The sequence below is a fragment of the Microtus pennsylvanicus genome, chromosome 20 (assembly GCF_037038515.1).
Source record: "Microtus pennsylvanicus isolate mMicPen1 chromosome 20, mMicPen1.hap1, whole genome shotgun sequence".
Classification (NCBI taxonomy): Eukaryota; Metazoa; Chordata; class Mammalia; order Rodentia; family Cricetidae; genus Microtus; species Microtus pennsylvanicus.
In genome coordinates this window covers 31004276-31021218 of record NC_134598.1, presented here as the reverse complement: position 1 = coordinate 31021218, position 16943 = coordinate 31004276, and the positions used below count along the sequence as shown (strand labels likewise).

Sequence of the window (16943 nt, the reverse complement as noted above, 5' to 3'; positions counted from 1 at the left end):
CATAGAGCTGACTAAGCACTCCTGAGTGCCATCAGCGTCCTTGGTGCATGTCAATCTCGAAATTTGCATGCAAATGGATGGAAATAGAAAACACTATCCTGAGTGAGGTAACCCAGACCCAAAAAGATGAAAATGGGATGTACTCACTCATAATTGGTTTCTAGCCATAAATAAGGGACACGGAGCCTACAATTGGTGATCCTAAAGAAGCTAAGTAAGAAGGTGAACCAAAGGAAAAACATATAGTTATCCTCTTGGCTATGGGAAGTAGACAAAGTTGCCAGGGAGAAAATTGAGATCTTGGGGGTGGGGTGGGATGGGGGTAAGGGGAGATGGGGAGAGAAAAGGGAGAAGGGGAGGAAGGGGGGAACTTGGAGAAAAAGGAGGATTGGGATAAAGGAAGGTTGGATAGGGGAGCACGGAAGCACAATTCTTAGTTAAGGGAGCCACCTTAGGGTTGGCAAGAGATTTAAACCTAGAATGGCTCCCAGGTGCCCAAGCCGAGGTCCCCAGTTAATTCCTTGGGCAGCTGGGGATAGGCAACCTGAAATGACCCTATCCTATAGCAATACTGACGAATATCTTGCATATCATCATAGAACCTTCATCTGGTGATGGATGGAGATAGAGACAGAGACCCACACTGGAGCACTGGACTGAGCTCCCAAGGTCCCAATGAGGAGCAGAAGGAGGGAGAACAAGAGCAAAGAAGTCGGGACCACGAGGGGTGCACCCACCCACTGAGACAGCGGAGCTGATGTATTGGGAGCTCACCAAGGCCAGCTGGACTGTGACTGAAAAAGCATGGGATAAAACTGGACTCTCTGAACATTGCGAACAATGAGAGCTGATGAGACGCCAAGGACAATGGCAAGGGGTTTTGGTCCTACGTAATGTGCTGGCTTTGTGGGAGCCTAGCCAGTTTGGATGTTCACCTTCCTAGATATGGACGGAGGGGGGAGTACCTAGGACTTACCACAGGGCAGGGAACCCTGACAGCTCTTTGGACTGGAGAGGGAGGGGGAAAGGAGTGGGGGGAGGGGGAGAAGGGTGGGAGGAGGGGGAGAAGGGTGGGAGGAGGGGGAGGGAAATGGGAGGCTGGGAGGAGGTGGAAACTTGTGTTTTTTTTTTTTCTCATTTTCTCAATTAAAAAAAAAGATTTAAAAAAAAAAAAAGAACTCCTTCAGCCTTCCGGAGGCACGAGCTGAGTGGAGCATCCCGCTCTTTACATCTGTGACTCGGGACGTCTGCAAACAAGCAGTGGTGTAACAGCAAGACGTCCCAAGAGGTTGGAGAGGCGACCAGCACCTCCTTCCCCCAGCAACTCACAACTGTGTAACTCTAGCTCTGGGTGATCTCGCTCCCTCTTGTGGCTTCTGCAGGCACTGTCTTCATGCATGCAAACCCACACAGAGACTCACACGTGAAGACTGCCTAGGTTCTTGCCTTAAACTCTAGTGTAGAACGGGTAATACCTGTTCTAGAGGAAAGGCCCAGTGGGAGGGTGTCTCTGTAGTGACCAGTACACAGCAACAGAAATTCTTAAAGCCTCAACACTCGGAGACATTTCTACAATGAACCACTATACATTTATAAATTCTATATTGAAAATAAAAACTCACATTTTTAACAATGCTTTCCATAACATAAAAATATAACACTATGTTTTATATATTAAATATTATAATTCGCATAATAATGTAATAGCATGTTTTACATATTATATATTATAATTTCCATAATATAACAATACTGCAGTCAGTACCTTTAATAATGGAAGGACTTCTGGGATCCCTTTTGAAGTCCCAGGGAATTCCTCAGGCCCTTTTTTTGCAGATAAATCTGAAAGAGAAAGGACGTGAGAAAAAAAGAGAAAGATGAGGAAAAGAGAGAGCAAGACAGAGCAAATACCAAAGGGAAATACAGAACGATGGGGGAAGACAAAATAGAAATACAGGGGTGATTCTGGGTTATTAAACTAGTCTACTAAATCAGTTATCTTTTTAAATTAATAATATTTAGAAATGACTCACCATCATAATTTGACAAGATATCAAAATGTTTCTTTTGTGTACTTAAAGTTATACTTATATAAAATAATCTTTAAAAAAAAACTCAAGAATTGTGTTTCTCAACAAGACAGTGGCATGACTGTGGTCACTGCTCCTCCCTCTGTTCCTATAAAGTCCTTTAAAAGGGAGGCACAGCCTTATGGACTTGGACAAGTATCAGAGACGTCTAGTCCAAACTAAAGGAATAAAAATTGTTAAGTACTTTAAGGCAACACTACATTTCCTATTTTAAAAATATACTTAATGATTCCAACTAAACAACATATTAATTCACAAATAGGCCATATTCCAATATTGACAGAAATATCTTAATAAAGAATAAACACCTCAGGCTGTATTTAGCCTGGTTATGAACAGTGTAAAACAATTATCTTCCAAAAGTAACTCGTGTATGAAACAATGCAATTGAATAAGAAACAGACTTTTGAAGATAGGGCCATTTTGGTTTTTTTGCTTTCAATAACGGATAATCTAGAAAACATCTCTTGACTGCAGAAAAAACAAAAACTATTTTTTTAGACTTGCAAACTAAGAAGATAATAAAATAGTAAATATAAGGCAAGAAGCTTGGAAAAGGAAATCACGGACTGTAGAAAGGCAGGAAAATGAGCCAGGAATGGTCACACAGGTTTGCAAGCCCAACACCTGGGGTAGAGGGGAAAGGATCCGAAGTTCAAGTGCAGCCTTTGCTACAGTGAGTTCAAGGCCAGCCTGGGCTGAGACCTCATCTCATTGAAAACAAAAACAACCCCTACTTATCCTGTTGCATACGATGAAAATTCTGAAGAGGAAGACCGGGCGCCATGCCACAGTCCTGAAGGGCAGTGGTGGTAACTGCTCCTGGCAGCTACCTGAATTCCAATGCATGTCCACATCATTACTGTGTCTATGCACATGCTAACAATCCCACCGTGCATTTCACCCCATCGCTCACCTGCAGACTTTCTGAACTTTCTTTTCGAGCTTCCCAAAGACTCTAATATTTCACTTAATCGTAAGGTGATCTCTGCCACCATCACGATGTCCAAATCTTCCAGCCGGCAGCAGTGAATCACTTCGCTTATCTGCCACAGGAGATACACCCACTGCGGAAGGCAAATGCCAATCAAAATTAATTAGAAGGATACTGTATGAAGAGGCAAAGTTTTCAGTTTTAGTTCTCCTTTGATCCTGCCCTGACCACAGCCAAGTAGGACCTAGGCCTCCTTATTAATGTATCTCAATCATCAACAACATAAAGTGACTTTAATAAAATATTTAACAATGGATGCATTTACAAACATGCATAAATGTCCACCTGCTTATAATGTGCATGCCTGTAGCTATGGAAACTTTATGAGGTTACTTTTCCTTATCGTCAATATTCGCTATATTCTCAAAATACAAAGTCAGCCAAGTGGGCGGGTGCTGGCCCCACTCTAGGTGCTCAGAAATTGACTTTCGGGACTGTATCCCCAAAGCATAACCCATCAGGATTCTCTCAGAACTACGATGGACCAGTATTTATCTACCCAAATCATCACTTAATAGAGAACGTGACCAAAATGTTGGATCAGTACAATAGTTTGTAGGAAGTTCAGGCACACTAGAAATTAAACATTTATTACTAAATATTTTATCTAAGTTCCCAGTTTTAAGATGCTCGAATCCCCCGCTTTCTCTTTCCAATGGGGAAAACAGCTCTGCTAAGCAATAACTATTGCCAAGGAGCACACTAATATAGATTATCTGCTAAGCAATAACTATTGCCAAGGAGCACACTAATATAGATTATCTGCTAAGCAATAACTATTGCCAAGGAGCACACTAATATAGATTATCAAGGGAAGGAAAGCGCCCTGGAGCTTCCGTCTTATTGGTGCTCATACTATCACTCTTGTTGATGAACGCCACCCAAGCTCACGCGGCCTAGACTTGTATGTGTTCCTTCCTTTAAAAATGAAACCATTTTCCACTCTTTGAAACCAAACTGGGCCAGGGCGCGGCAGCACACGTCCCAGGAAGGTCTCAGTAAGCACACAAAGAACAGCTTCCCACCTCACACATCTGGAAAGGATGGGACTTAGGGGGTAGAACAGAGGGGAGGTCTGGACTGGAAATGTGGACTCAACTTGAGTTTAAAAAATGAAGATACAAACATTCTCATGAAAGAAAAGGGAGTACTTTGTTAGTGCCAATCTTGTGGGAATATTTTGCAAAGTCGCTTTTGGACATGCTGATCCTCTGGATTCCCAGCTTGCATTTCTGCCATAACAAGGTTATTATGTCCACAATGATATCCCTGTCGGGCTGCAAATCCTAAAAACGAAGAAGATGAGTTCGTCAGTAAGAAGAGGAAGATGGATGCCCGCCCATAAGGTGCTCTGTGTGTCAGGCACACACACTCCTGTAAGCTTCACGTGTCCCAGATCGTCCACCCCTCATCAATCAGTGCGCTAAGGCCAGTGCCTTCATGTCACCACCATTAACAGACAGAGAGAACCCAGGAAGTCACAGGTGAGAAGGAGTCATACCTAAGCAGACAGGCTCCCGGAGTTTTACCTAGCACTCTGTGAAGTGGTTTGACTCAAAAAAAAAAAAAAATTCATCCAAGTCTGCAAACCAGAGTTCTCTCCAATCTGGCAAAGGATACTTTTCTCTTTCTAAACTTCTTCTATCAAAGTAATAAAGAGCTGGAGGAATGAAGGGTAAAGTGGTACCAGAAGCAGGAAAAGCACACAGTGGGAATGAGAAGAGAATGCAGAGGAGGATGGGGGCAGGAGGGCATGCAGAGGAAGGTGGGGAGAGGGGATGGGGAGGAGGGCATGCAGAGGAGGGTGGGGAGGGGGAGAGGGGATGGGGAGGAGGGCATGCAGAGGAGGGTGGGGAGGGGGAGAGAGGATGGGGGCAGGAGGGCATGCAGAGGAGGGTGGGGAGGGGGAGAGGGGATGGGGAGGAGGGCATGCAGAGGAGGGTGGGGAGGGGGAGAGGGGATGGGGAGGAGGACATGCAGAGGAGGTGGGGAGGGGGAATGGGCAGGAGGGCATGCAGATGAGGGGGGAGAGGGGATGGGGGCAGGAGGGCATGCAGAGGAGGATAGGGAGAGGGGATAAGGAGGAGGGCATGCAGAGGAGGATAGGGAGAGGGGATAAGGAGGAGGGCATGCAGAGGAGGATAGGGAGAGGGGATAAGGAGGAGGGCATGCAGAGGAGGATAGGGAGAGGGGATAAGGAGGAGGGCATGCAGAGGAGGATAGGGAGAGGGGATAAGGAGGAGGGCATGCAGAGGAGGGTGGGGAGGGGGAGAGGGGATGGGGAGGAGGACATGCAGAGGAGGTGGGGAGGGGGAATGGGCAGGAGGGCATGCAGATGAGGGGGGAGAGGGGATGGGGGCAGGAGGGCATGCAGAGGAGGATAGGGAGAGGGGATAAGGAGGAGGGCATGCAGAGGAGGATAGGGAGAGGGGATAAGGAGGAGGGCATGCAGAGGAGGGTGGGGAGAGGGGATGGGGGCAGGAGGGCATGCAGAGGAGGATAGGGAGAGGGGATGGGGGCAGGAGGGCATGCAGAGGAGGATAGGGAGAGGGGATAAGGAGGAGGGCATGCAGAGGAGGATAGGGAGAGGGGATAAGGAGGAGGGCATGCAGAGGAGGGTGGGGAGAGGGGACGGAGAGAGAATCTGAGGGTGGGGAGATGGAGCAGGGACAGAGGAGGGTGGAGAGAAACTGAGCAGAACTGAGCAGATCCCCACGTGAACATCATCAACACACTGCCCAGGACAGGCCTATCTCCTAATTAGTTAGCTCTCTTCAGAAGTAAAGGGGACTCGTTATAGCTGAACTGGGAGGTAAATGAAGTTTATGACTAAAATAAAACATATGTGGGGCCCTCTGGACGCTCCGAGATTGAGTTTGGTGTGTGTCACACCTCCCTGCAGCACAGGGAACTGAGCAGATCCCAGACACAGGCAAATGTGCTCAGACTGGAGTCAACCTGAGCTCAACTAAGGCATCGCATGGATTCTTTTTAAATGCATGAGCGGAAGGTCTTTGCCCTTTAAGCCTTGATTTTTCTTTCTTGTTAAGTTCACTGATTATAAATAATCATTATGTTTTCTGCCTGTCTTTCAAAATGAAATAGCTGGCAGGGTCCGCTGATGCAGGCCTATAATCCCAGCTAGTCACTGCTCATGAGGTTGAGACAGAAGACCTCAGCTCCAAGGCCAGCCTGGCAATTTAATGACATTTTGTCTCAAAATCAAAAGGAAAGGCTGGGCTGGGGAGGTGGCTCTGGGATAGAGCTACATGCAGCCCTATGGTCTATCCCAGGCACCGAGAGGGGGGATAATCTACCACAGGTTCCAAGACACTCTGATAAATTCAGAAGAAACAGAAATACCGTAAGAGTAAAGCACATTTTAATCCCCTATTCTGTTTCATTTACCTAAGAAAAGAGTAATGCAAAACTTTACAATGAGTTTCTGCCTTTTATAACCATGAACCCAAGTTTCAAATGAAACGTCATGACTCTTCCCATATTCTACACAAAAGTAATGAAAATGGATTAGGGTACCACTGCTCAAAACTGTCTACCAGGGAAGCTCGGAGACACCCTGGGGACCCTGGGATCCACATTTTAAAGTAGTGACAGAAGACCAGGAATGGTGCAGCTCAGTGGTAGAGAATGTGTCCAGTCAGACCCTAGGGTCAATCCCTCCCTGCCCTGGTGGGTGGGGGGGGAGGGAGGGAGGGAGGGAGGGAAGGAGAGAGGGGGGAGGGAGAGAGGGAGGGAGAGAGGGAGGGGGGAGGGAGAGAAAGTGGGGAGAGAGAGGACAGAGGGGAGGCAGAGAGAGAGAGGAAAGAGAGAAAGAGAGAGGAAGAGAGAGAGGGAGAGGACAGAGAGGGAGGAGTGAGGGAGAGGAGAGGAGAGGAGAGGAGAGGAGAGAGAGAGAGAGAGAGAGAGAGAGAGAGAGAGAGAGAGAGAGAGAGAGAGAGCGCTGTACTGCGTCACTCCTGGATTCCCAGCACCCGGAAGAACAGCATATCAAGATCTTGCATTCACAGGAGCCTGAGAACACTAAGTCCCTCTTTTCAAAACCACAACTGAGAACTGGGGCGGGCCTGAGACACTGGTCTTACCCAATGCACGTGGGCCATTTTTAAATTCTGAACACTATGCGAAAAGGAACAAGAAACAGACATTGCCACCTTGGACTGAAAGGCACCATGGCCGTGCTGCACTAAACACATCCACTCTTCCCCAGAACCACTGCGGGGTTCCCTGCTCGTTGGATGAAATACAGCCAGCCTCAGACATTTCCCCAAAGGAGCAAGCAGATTGACACCCAAAGTGATGGCAACGGAAAGAAACTGAGAGTTCCAAGTCAGCCACCAGCTCAAGGAAGCATCCTGACGAGCAGATCCTGCCATGTTTTAGACCTGGCCTCAAGCTAGACCAGACTATTAAAAGGTATCTTCCTTCCACACTGTCACAACATGTTTAAAAGAGTTACCTCACCTTGGAAGGGACACAGACACAGAAATGAAGAATGGCTGCCAAACTGACAATATCTTCTGAGTATCCACAGCTCCTCACACAAGACTCTGCAGGCGAAAGGCAGAGAAGATGAGGGGCAGGATAGCGACTGTGAAGGACCAAGTACAAAACACCAAGTTTACAAAACGGCACACATGGCAGCTGGACCGTTTAGCATGCCAATAAGCTGTTTAAGATGCGTCCGTGTGAAAATTAATCTCAGGAGCTAAAATTCGATGAAATAGATTAGTGTTTTGGTTATTAATCCACAATATGTGTGTCACCTATGTCCAGAGGGAAACTGAAGGGCTTGCAATACTAGAATACTCTAAAGATGTGGCAGCTGGAGAAAAGTATACAAGTATTTATTCCAGTACCAATAGAAGAGGGAAGTCTATCACTATGGGCACAAATGGTTTACTGCACGTGAGCGGCTATGTGATGCCTAAAAGAAGACGGAAAACACAGGCACAGGAAATAAAGTGAATCTTACTGATCTAAAAGCAGACTAGATGATAAATTTTGCAGACGATGGTGCTTAAGTCATTGATGCCCTAGAATGGAAAATCCTGAACGCTGGAGAGAAGGACCCAACCGAACTTTCTCTTTGCTCAGCCCGTCCCATCCCCTTTTCCCTCAGCCCAGCAGCCCTGCTCATCTCCCAGGGACGCTAATACCTACATAGGACTTCCTTCTTGTGCCAAAAGCGGTTCCAGAGTCACATGCATGTCCTCATGTGACTAGGAACCACATGGCCTGTCACCCAGGTCTTTCTGACCTCCCACACGCCAAGTCCACTGCTCCCGACCACAAAGTCACCTCTGCCAGACGCTCAGGCACCAGGCCCACCCCTAAGCCTTGAACATGAAATACTCACCGTGACAAGCAATATGCTTTAGATAAATGTGAACTGACTGTCCCTGCTTATCATTCTCCAGAGGGAAGATCAGGCCTTTGCTTTTCTTGAGGTTGATCAGTGGCTCTACCGCAAGCAGGAGAATGAGATCCTTCTCGGCCTTCTTTAGCGCAGGGCTCTCTTGTTTCTGAGGAGAGTAGATCCCGCAAGGTAATTAGCAAGTCAACGCCATTTCAGCAGAATGGAAAAACACATGAAGAGCTTTGCCTGTGTTACCTGGAGAAAGCGGACAAGCTGTGCAGCTAGTGATTCAAATAACCCCCATTCTTCGTAAGTGAATGCCAATTTTGCAAATTTCACAGCAGCATGCAAGGAAATGACATTTTTCCTTTCGATCACATGCTCCAGGAGATTTCCCGTTTGGGGGAAATCAAGTTTCCCATTTGCTCCAACATTTGAAACTAGAAAAGGAGAGAAGAATGTCTGGATGCCATTCATGCAAAGAGACATTTATCAGACATTAGCCATCAGACACTGTCAGGCTCGAGAAAAACAATGATAAGAAATGGCCCCAGTTCCCAGCCTCATTGTCACCGACTTTGCAGGGTAGTGGGCCAAATAAGAAACCTAGGTGGGGAAATGCACAATGTTATGGAGACAAATAGTGAGGACATCTAACGTTTCCTAAAGCCACTCAGAAGAAAGAGCATGACAGTGTGGAGGGATGTTCTCACAGAGGACCCAGGTTGGTTGCCAGCACCCACATGACAGCTTACAGCTGTCTACAATGCAAGTATCCAATGGCTTCTTCTGGCCTCTGTAGACATCAGGGCACAGGGCACCAGGCACAGACATGGTGCACTCACATTCATTCAGGCCAAACACCCATACACATGAAATAAAAATAAGTAAATCTATTTTTAAAGCAGAGGAGTCGAAGGAGTATAAAATATAAAGAACTTCCGTGGTGAATTAGCCTTGTGGGCAGCTTGACATTAGGAACAAGACCTAGAGAAGGGAGGGTGGCTTTCTAGGTCACCAGTAGTCACAGCAGTCGGCAGGATCAGCTATGAACATGCGAGCATCATTAAATAAGAGAAGGCAGAGAGAGAGGAGGCTGCCAAGGAGAGTGTTTAGCGAGAGAGAGTCGGCAGGAGCTAGAGCTACAGAACCTACAGAACAGTGTGGGAGCGAAGCATTGCGGAGTGAGCTTCCACGGAGCACAAAGGAGGCCATCTATGAGTTTTTCAGTAACATGGGAGGGGCAGGGGCTGCCTGATGCATACGCAGAAGGAAAGACTTGAGAGCAGTGGACACGGGCAATTCTCTTGGCATGTCTGACCAGCTCACAGACACCCAGGGAAGAAGACGAAAGAGGATACAGGATACAGGGAGTGCTTGGAAGAATCTGATTTCATGAAGAAGTGGAAACATAGTCCTCCCTTTTCAATGAAAGCTGTGTACAGGGTATGTGCAGATGAGGTAAGTTTTAGAATCTGAGTGGATGAGATCAGAGAAATTCTCACTGTGGGCGTTTGAATGGGAGTGGGCCTTATAGACTCGTGTGTTTGAGTGTTTGGCCCATAGAGAGTGGCACTATTAGGAGGTGTGGCATTGTTGGAGTAGGCGTGGCTTTGATGAGGAAGTGTGTCACTGTGGGGTGGGCTTTGAGGTCTCAGATACTCAAGCTACAACCAGTGTGGTACACAGTTTCCACGAAGAAGGCTTGGCTCCTTCTCCAGCACCACGTCTGCCTGCATGCTGCCTTGTTTCCCACTACAATGGTAATAGACTAAACCTCTGAAACTGGGAGTCAGCCTCAATTGGATGCTTTCCTTTCTAAGAGTCGCTGTGCTCATGGTGTCTCTTCACAGCAATGTCACTCTCACCGGAGAAATTTTTTAATTGAAAACAGATTTTTTTATATATAAAATATTCTGATCATGATCATCATCCCCCATCCCCCGAGTTTCTCTCAGGACTTTTTAAATGAAGACAAGAGGCCTTCATTAAAGTGCAGGATCGGAGGCTCACTGCCTTCAGGTACACACACACACACACAATCTAAAGTTACACAAGCTAACATCTGGCTTCCTGTGTCTCCTCCTAGGTAGAAATCAGAGCCAAATTAACTGGCTACCACCAGGTGATGACGACACACGCCTTTAATCCCAGCACTCAGGAGGCAGAGGCAGAAGCAGACAGATGTCTATGAGTCTGAAGCCAGTCTGATCTACAGAATGAGTTCCAGGACAGGCACCACAACACAGAGAACCCCTGTCTTGAAGAAAAAAAAGGTCAGCTGACTGCTGCAAGGCCGCAGAAGGTAAGGTCATGTGGAAAGAAAATTAAACATGCAAGTATTTTCCAAGAAAGCCCACAAAGTAAGCATCCTTTACCACAGGAAGCAGAAACATAGAACAGAGAGAATGAGGGCATAGGTGTTCTCTCAGAAGCGAGAGGACCTCAGAAGCATGGAGTGAGGAAGGAGCAAGTGGAGATTGCATCTTGAGTCTACCAGTGCTGAGACTAGGAACGCAGTCGGTGGACAGAAGGCCAGAACAGGAAAAAAAAAAAAAAGCAAAAATGAGTGACCGGGAAATTCACATTGAGAAGCTCTCTCAGAAGTAATAACATGGAACAAAAAGAGGGGAAAAAATAAGGTGGGAGGTTGGTGATGACTATAAAAATCTTGACATTTGTTTTGAAGAACGAAAGGTAGGTACAGAGAAGGACCGAAAAGTAATGGGAAATTAATATACTATATATATATATATATATATATATATATATATATATATATATATGACAAGAGATCGAAATGCCTCCTGTATCACTGGACCCGGTGTGATCAAACCTAAGAATAACGTAAGAAAGATAAAAGCACAAAATCTAAAATCTATGAAACGACGAGGTTGAACTAGCTTTAATCTCCCCCACAGAACCCCTTGTGCCCAAGACATGGAGATCCAGTATGCAGATGCTAAAATAAACAAGCCTTAAACAGTAAGACTTTGTATCTATTGCCTTGGTGCTTCAAGTCCTCAATGTTTAGAGCCAAAAGAAATAAATTTAGACAGATGCAATGAAAACTGGGAAGTAACCATGAGAAGCACACATTCATAAAACTATTGGTTGTCTTAGAAAGGCAGTAATCAGAGGCTCTGTGCAGACCAGAAGAGAATCGACAGTGTATTTAGGAAGCAGGCAAAGAGAAAAAGGATTGCAGGTGGCAGGTGAAAAGCTGTATGACATCTTTAGCCATTAGGAAAACTGCAAATTAAAGATACAAGGAGATACCATTAACCACCTATAAGAATAACTAAAATTAAAAAAATGTTGTCAACGTTGCTATGAGACAGCATTATTCACCCACAGCAGGCTGGAATATTAAATGGCACAGCAAACCTGGAGAGAATGACAGCAATCTCTTCCATAACTAAATATGCACTTGTGATAGGAACGAGCAATTAGACCACAGAAGTGGCACATTATGTTCAAATAAAAGTTCCAAATTCACAGCAGTTTTATTCCTAACAGCTCCAAACTGGCGACAGCCCAAATATCTCTCCACGTTAAATGGTTAAACACACCGTGGCACACTGGGCCACAGAACACCACCCAGGAATAATAAGAGTGGACAGTTGCTGGGCAACAACCGGACACCTCACGGCAGGACGCGGCTGAGTGAGGAAACGGGGTACAGGGAAGCTCCAAGTTTAGGGTGAGGATATCAGCGGGGAAAGGAAGCCGTCTTCAAAAACGGTGCTACGTCAACTAGACAGCCACATGAGCGAGCAAATGGTGAGCTCTACTTCATAGCAACAGAAATAGCATGGATGTGGACCTTATGCAAAAAAAAAATCTAAACACTAGAACTTAGTGGGAAGGAAACATGGGGCATCGAAAAAGCAGAGATTTCTTAAATACAAAATAAAAAGGACTAACTCTAAAGGATGCACTGGCAAACTGGACTACATTAAAATTTAAAAGTTTCTGGGGTCCGGAGAACATGGCTGCTCTTCCAGAGACCTGGGCTTGCTGGCCAGCACCCACACCGGGGCTTACAACCATCAGTAATGCCAGTTCCAGGGGAACAGACACCCTCTGCTGGCGTCCACCAGCACCAGGCACACGAGGGGAACACAGACATAAACGCAGGCAGAAGACTCAGGCACAAAATAAAAATAATAATTTCTGTCACAATAGATACCACTACGCGAATGGAAAGAGGGTTGGGAAAGATGCCTCGGTCTATGGAGAGCTTGCCACTCACGCATGAGGACGAGTTCAGTTTATCCGTGTAAAACGCCAGGCATGGAGGGCACGCTGTGATCCAGAGCTAAGGAAGTAGAGACAGGAGGATCCCTGGGGCAGCTGGCCTGTCAGTTTAACAAAATCAGTGACCCTGACTCAAAAAAAAAAAAAAAAAAAACGTGAGAACGATGTCTGAAGCCCTTCTCGTCTTCACAGGCCTGGCTGAGCGCACGAGCACGCACGCATGCACGCACGCACGTATACGCACATGCGTGCGCACGTACATACACAGCATGAACGGATATGAATAATCCCCGTGAACAAAAGAAACCTTATCAAAATTATGAATAAAGAAAGTTTCTTCATCTGAATTTTAAAAAAATTAATGTATACAGCACTTTAGTAAATGTCTGAACTATTGGTGAAAACGTTGAAGGTTTTCTGTCTATGGTCAATTGGGACAATATCAGCGTGTGTTTCTGGTGATTCCAGACAGTGCAATAAATCAGGAAATGAAGAAGGAAATTAAGAGAGTAAATCCCAAAAGAAAGAAATGCAATTGTCATTACTCAAAGATAATGTTATCCGGGGAGAAAATTGGGATCTTGGGGGTGGGGTGGGATGGGGGTAAGGGGAGATGGGGAGAGAAAAGTTAGAAGGGAAGGAGGTGGGGCCTTGGGGGAAACAGGAGGATTGGGATAAAGGAAGGTTGGACAGGGGAGCACGGAACCACAATTCTTAGTTAAGGGAGCCACTTTAGGTTTGGCAAGAGACCTGACCCTAGAGGGGCTCCCAGGTGCCCAAGCCGAGGTCCCCAGTTAGTTCCTTGGGCAGCTGAGGATAGGGAACCTGAAATGACCCTATCCTAGAGCAATACTGACGAATATCTTGCATATCATCATAGAACCTTCATCTGGTGATGGATGGAGATAGAAACAGAGACCCACACTGGAGCACTGGACTGAGCTCCCAAGGTCCCAATGAGGAGCAGAAGGAGGGAGAACATGAGCAAAGAAGTCAGGACCACGAGGGGTGCACCCACCCACTGAGACAGTGGAGCTGATCTATTGGGAGCTCACCAAGGCCAGCTGGACTGTGACTGAAAAAGCATGGGATAAAACTGGACTCTCTGAACATGGCGAACAATGAGGGCTGATGAGACGCAAAGGACAATGGCACGGGGTTTTGATCCTACGTAATGTGCTGGCTTTGTGGGAGCCTAGCCAGTTTGGATGTTCACCTTCCTAGATATGGACAGAGGGGGGAGGACCTAGGACTTACCACAGGGCAGAAAACCCTGACTGCTCTTTGGACTGGAGAGGGAGGGGGAAAGGAGTGGGGGAAGGGGGAGAAGGGTGGGAGGAGGGGGAGGGAAATGGGAGGCTGGGAGGAGATGGAAACTTGTTTTTTTTTCTCCTTTTCTCAATAAAAAAAAAGATAATGTTATATTTTAGAAAATAAAAAACACCCTAGAAATGAATTATTTATAGCACGTCACTGGCTTCAAGGTCAATCTGTAAGCTTGATACTAATCTCTCATATATGGGCCATGATGCTAAAGGTGTTTGCAATCAGTGTCCACTAGAAAGTATTAATATATTATTTACGTATCAAAAGTTCTTTTCCAGCCATGAACAGTTCCGAGACAACATCACGGAGTTCCACCTCGTCAGTGACCAGAGGTCCAGTTTGCAGGATTCGCCTGCTCGAGTCAGCAAGAGCTTCCAAGACAGCCAGAAAGCGGGCCGAGGTGCTATCAAATAGCTCATCCAGCAGCCGTTCCGTGACCGTCCGTGGCCATATCATCTAGATATGAGAAAGAAAACCCAAGTGGCTAGGAGGCAAAGGCGACTGCCTGCTTCCCTCGTGCTGAGGGAAGTTAGAGCTGAGGTAGGAGGAGGCGCTGAGATGGCGGTTTGCGGGCCTTTTACATCACCTCAGACACCGTTTAAGGAAGTCACTACACTAAAGACTTTGCTCTTTCTCGCGCCCAGTGTTTCCAAGGCGGCATAAGAAAACTATTTGCTGTGGTCATTTATCAAGGTAGCATCGTCTCCACCTGCTTTGTGGAGCCTTGGTGACAGCCGTAGGGAGCTGATACTCGAACTTTGGGGCCTCACAGTCACTTGGGGATCCCTTTTAGATTCAAGGCCAAATGTCCAGAAAATCTGGGAGTTTAGGTCACACAGTGTTGGTAAATGCTGCAGGAGATTCTCACGCAGAATGTCCTCGAACTCAAATCTGAGGTGTTGTTTTAAGGTGTCACTCACTAGGGGTTCAGTGGTTAGGCAATGGAAAGCTTGATCTGCTGTATATCAAAAGCAAGCGGCTGCCTAGGCCCCCCGGAGGCTTCCAGCCACCCTCCTTCTCGCTCAGTGACTTCACCTCCGGGTGTTTAAATAGTTTAAAACTATTCCCTCTGACAAATGGCCTGTTCTCAGCCTATAGGTTGCCAATAAGGAAGCTGGTGCCTGTAAGTTGGCATCTCCCGATCTGATACCTGGCTGGAGAATGCCAGCCACATTCCCATAACCCCCTTGCTTTATTTCCTCTTCTTCTAGAGGCAAAGTTAGAAAAAAAGGCCGAGATGGGATAAAGCTGCCTAGACCCACGTTTTCCCAGGACTAGCTTCCCTACCCATTAGCTCTTATATCTTTGATTCCGCAGGCCAACCGGACATTAAAAATCTCGAGAAAAGTTGAAGCCTATACTTTGTCCTCTCTTCCCCAGCAGAGGTGAGGGCTCCTCTGAAGAGTTGTACTACAGCTTAAAACAGTGCTTTAAAAATATATTTAAAAAATAATAAATAAATAAAGATATAAATACTAGAATAAGCCTTCTGATAAATAGAGGTGTCATAAACGAAATGCTGTTTTCCCCTAATTGGCGAACGTAACTGTCAGCCTGGGCTAGTGAATTCCAGGCAACAAAGTGAGATCCTGTCTAACAAACAAACAAAAAGCGGGGTTTTTCTTTTTTGAAAAACCCCAAATGACTGAATTTTAATATAATTTTATCTAGAAATGTAAACATTTTCGGAGGATATATTTAATTCTGCTAAAAGAATAACTACACCTCCTGACTGGGTGCTCTCAGTATGGCGGCCCTGAAGGTTCAAACTTCTAAATTTGGTTCCCACAAGGGAAAAGGCTTACAAGAAGGGAAAACAAATTGTCCCTGCCCTATTACACAGGGGGCAGCATTGCAACCAAACGAGGCCAGGTCCTCCAGCAGCTCAGCGACAAACAGCCCGCGGGCGGGGGGGGGGGGGGGGCTACCAGCCTCAGCGACTGGAAAGCATCGAGCAGTGTGGGCTAGGGCTTCAAGGTGTAAGTAATCTAAACTCTTCCTGAATCCATAGCCAAAATAGTCATGCTAAATAACAGCAGGTCAGCCCTGGGCCCGGGATAATATTTGCAAATATTAATTTAAAAGGGAAAGGGGGTCAGACCTGTATGGTGCAAGCTCTGAGGAGAGAGAAGTTAGGGTTGGCACTATGAGATGCCTTGGAGTCGGGTTCACCTTCCAGTGCTGCAGGGCATGGCAGGGGAGTGGGCGAGAGTGGCCCTGAGCCCTGGTATCTTCCTGTATGGTTGAAAAGTGCCACAGCAGCTGGTTTCCAAGCTCCCTTCCAGGTTTGGAGATTCTGCAGCTCTTCTGTCAGAGCCTGCTCCTCCAGTCCCTGAATAACCTCTCCCAGAGGAGAGCTACCCAAGGCCATCCATGACCGTCAAGAAGAGCTTCAGGGAAGGAGACGTGAGCCCAGAGGACACTGAACTCAGAGAGGCAACAGGGAAGACAAAAGAAAGAAAGGGAGGCCAGGAGGACGGGAGGATGGGAGGAAAGTGTTGGACCCCACAAAGAGTATCTCCTTCACTCCCCCAAGACAGTATTTAATGCTGAGGTTGGGAGCCGTGTGGCTAGTTAGGATACTGGGGGAGGATGTCACTTCCGTGCTGGGCATCACAGCTCCCTAAACTCTCTGCCATCCGCCAGCAATGTCTAAATCATAAAAATTGCTCCCAGGCCTAATCGTGAACAGCCCGTTAGCAGACCCCCTGGTGACTCTGGTGGCTCCTAACTCCAGTGGGAAATTATTTCAAAACCTTCCGAGATGTGTGGGTTGTTTGGTGCGAGCGAACAGTCTAGTTCATGATCCTCCCCATGGTAGACCTAAGCTAATGAGAAAACCTCAAAGCTAAGGCCAAGTGGTCCAGGCAAGGGCCCGTGCAGACCCTCCCAGGAC

At 46.6% G+C, this 16943-nt stretch overlaps 1 protein-coding gene across 1 annotated transcript in view; it reads right to left on the bottom strand.

The window, feature by feature from the left end:
* Cfap54 (cilia and flagella associated protein 54) overlaps positions 1-16943 on the bottom strand; it is a 251885-nt gene that overhangs the window by 211112 nt on the left and 23830 nt on the right. Inside the window, exons 9-15 of the mRNA XM_075954510.1 lie at positions 14305-14503; positions 8717-8901; positions 8462-8627; positions 7567-7652; positions 4236-4370; positions 3007-3157; positions 1766-1842 (exon numbers count right to left, since the gene is read on the bottom strand). Coding sequence (XP_075810625.1) covers positions 1766-1842; positions 3007-3157; positions 4236-4370; positions 7567-7652; positions 8462-8627; positions 8717-8901; positions 14305-14503 — 999 coding nt within the window. The remainder of the gene's footprint in view (positions 1-1765; positions 1843-3006; positions 3158-4235; positions 4371-7566; positions 7653-8461; positions 8628-8716; positions 8902-14304; positions 14504-16943) is intronic.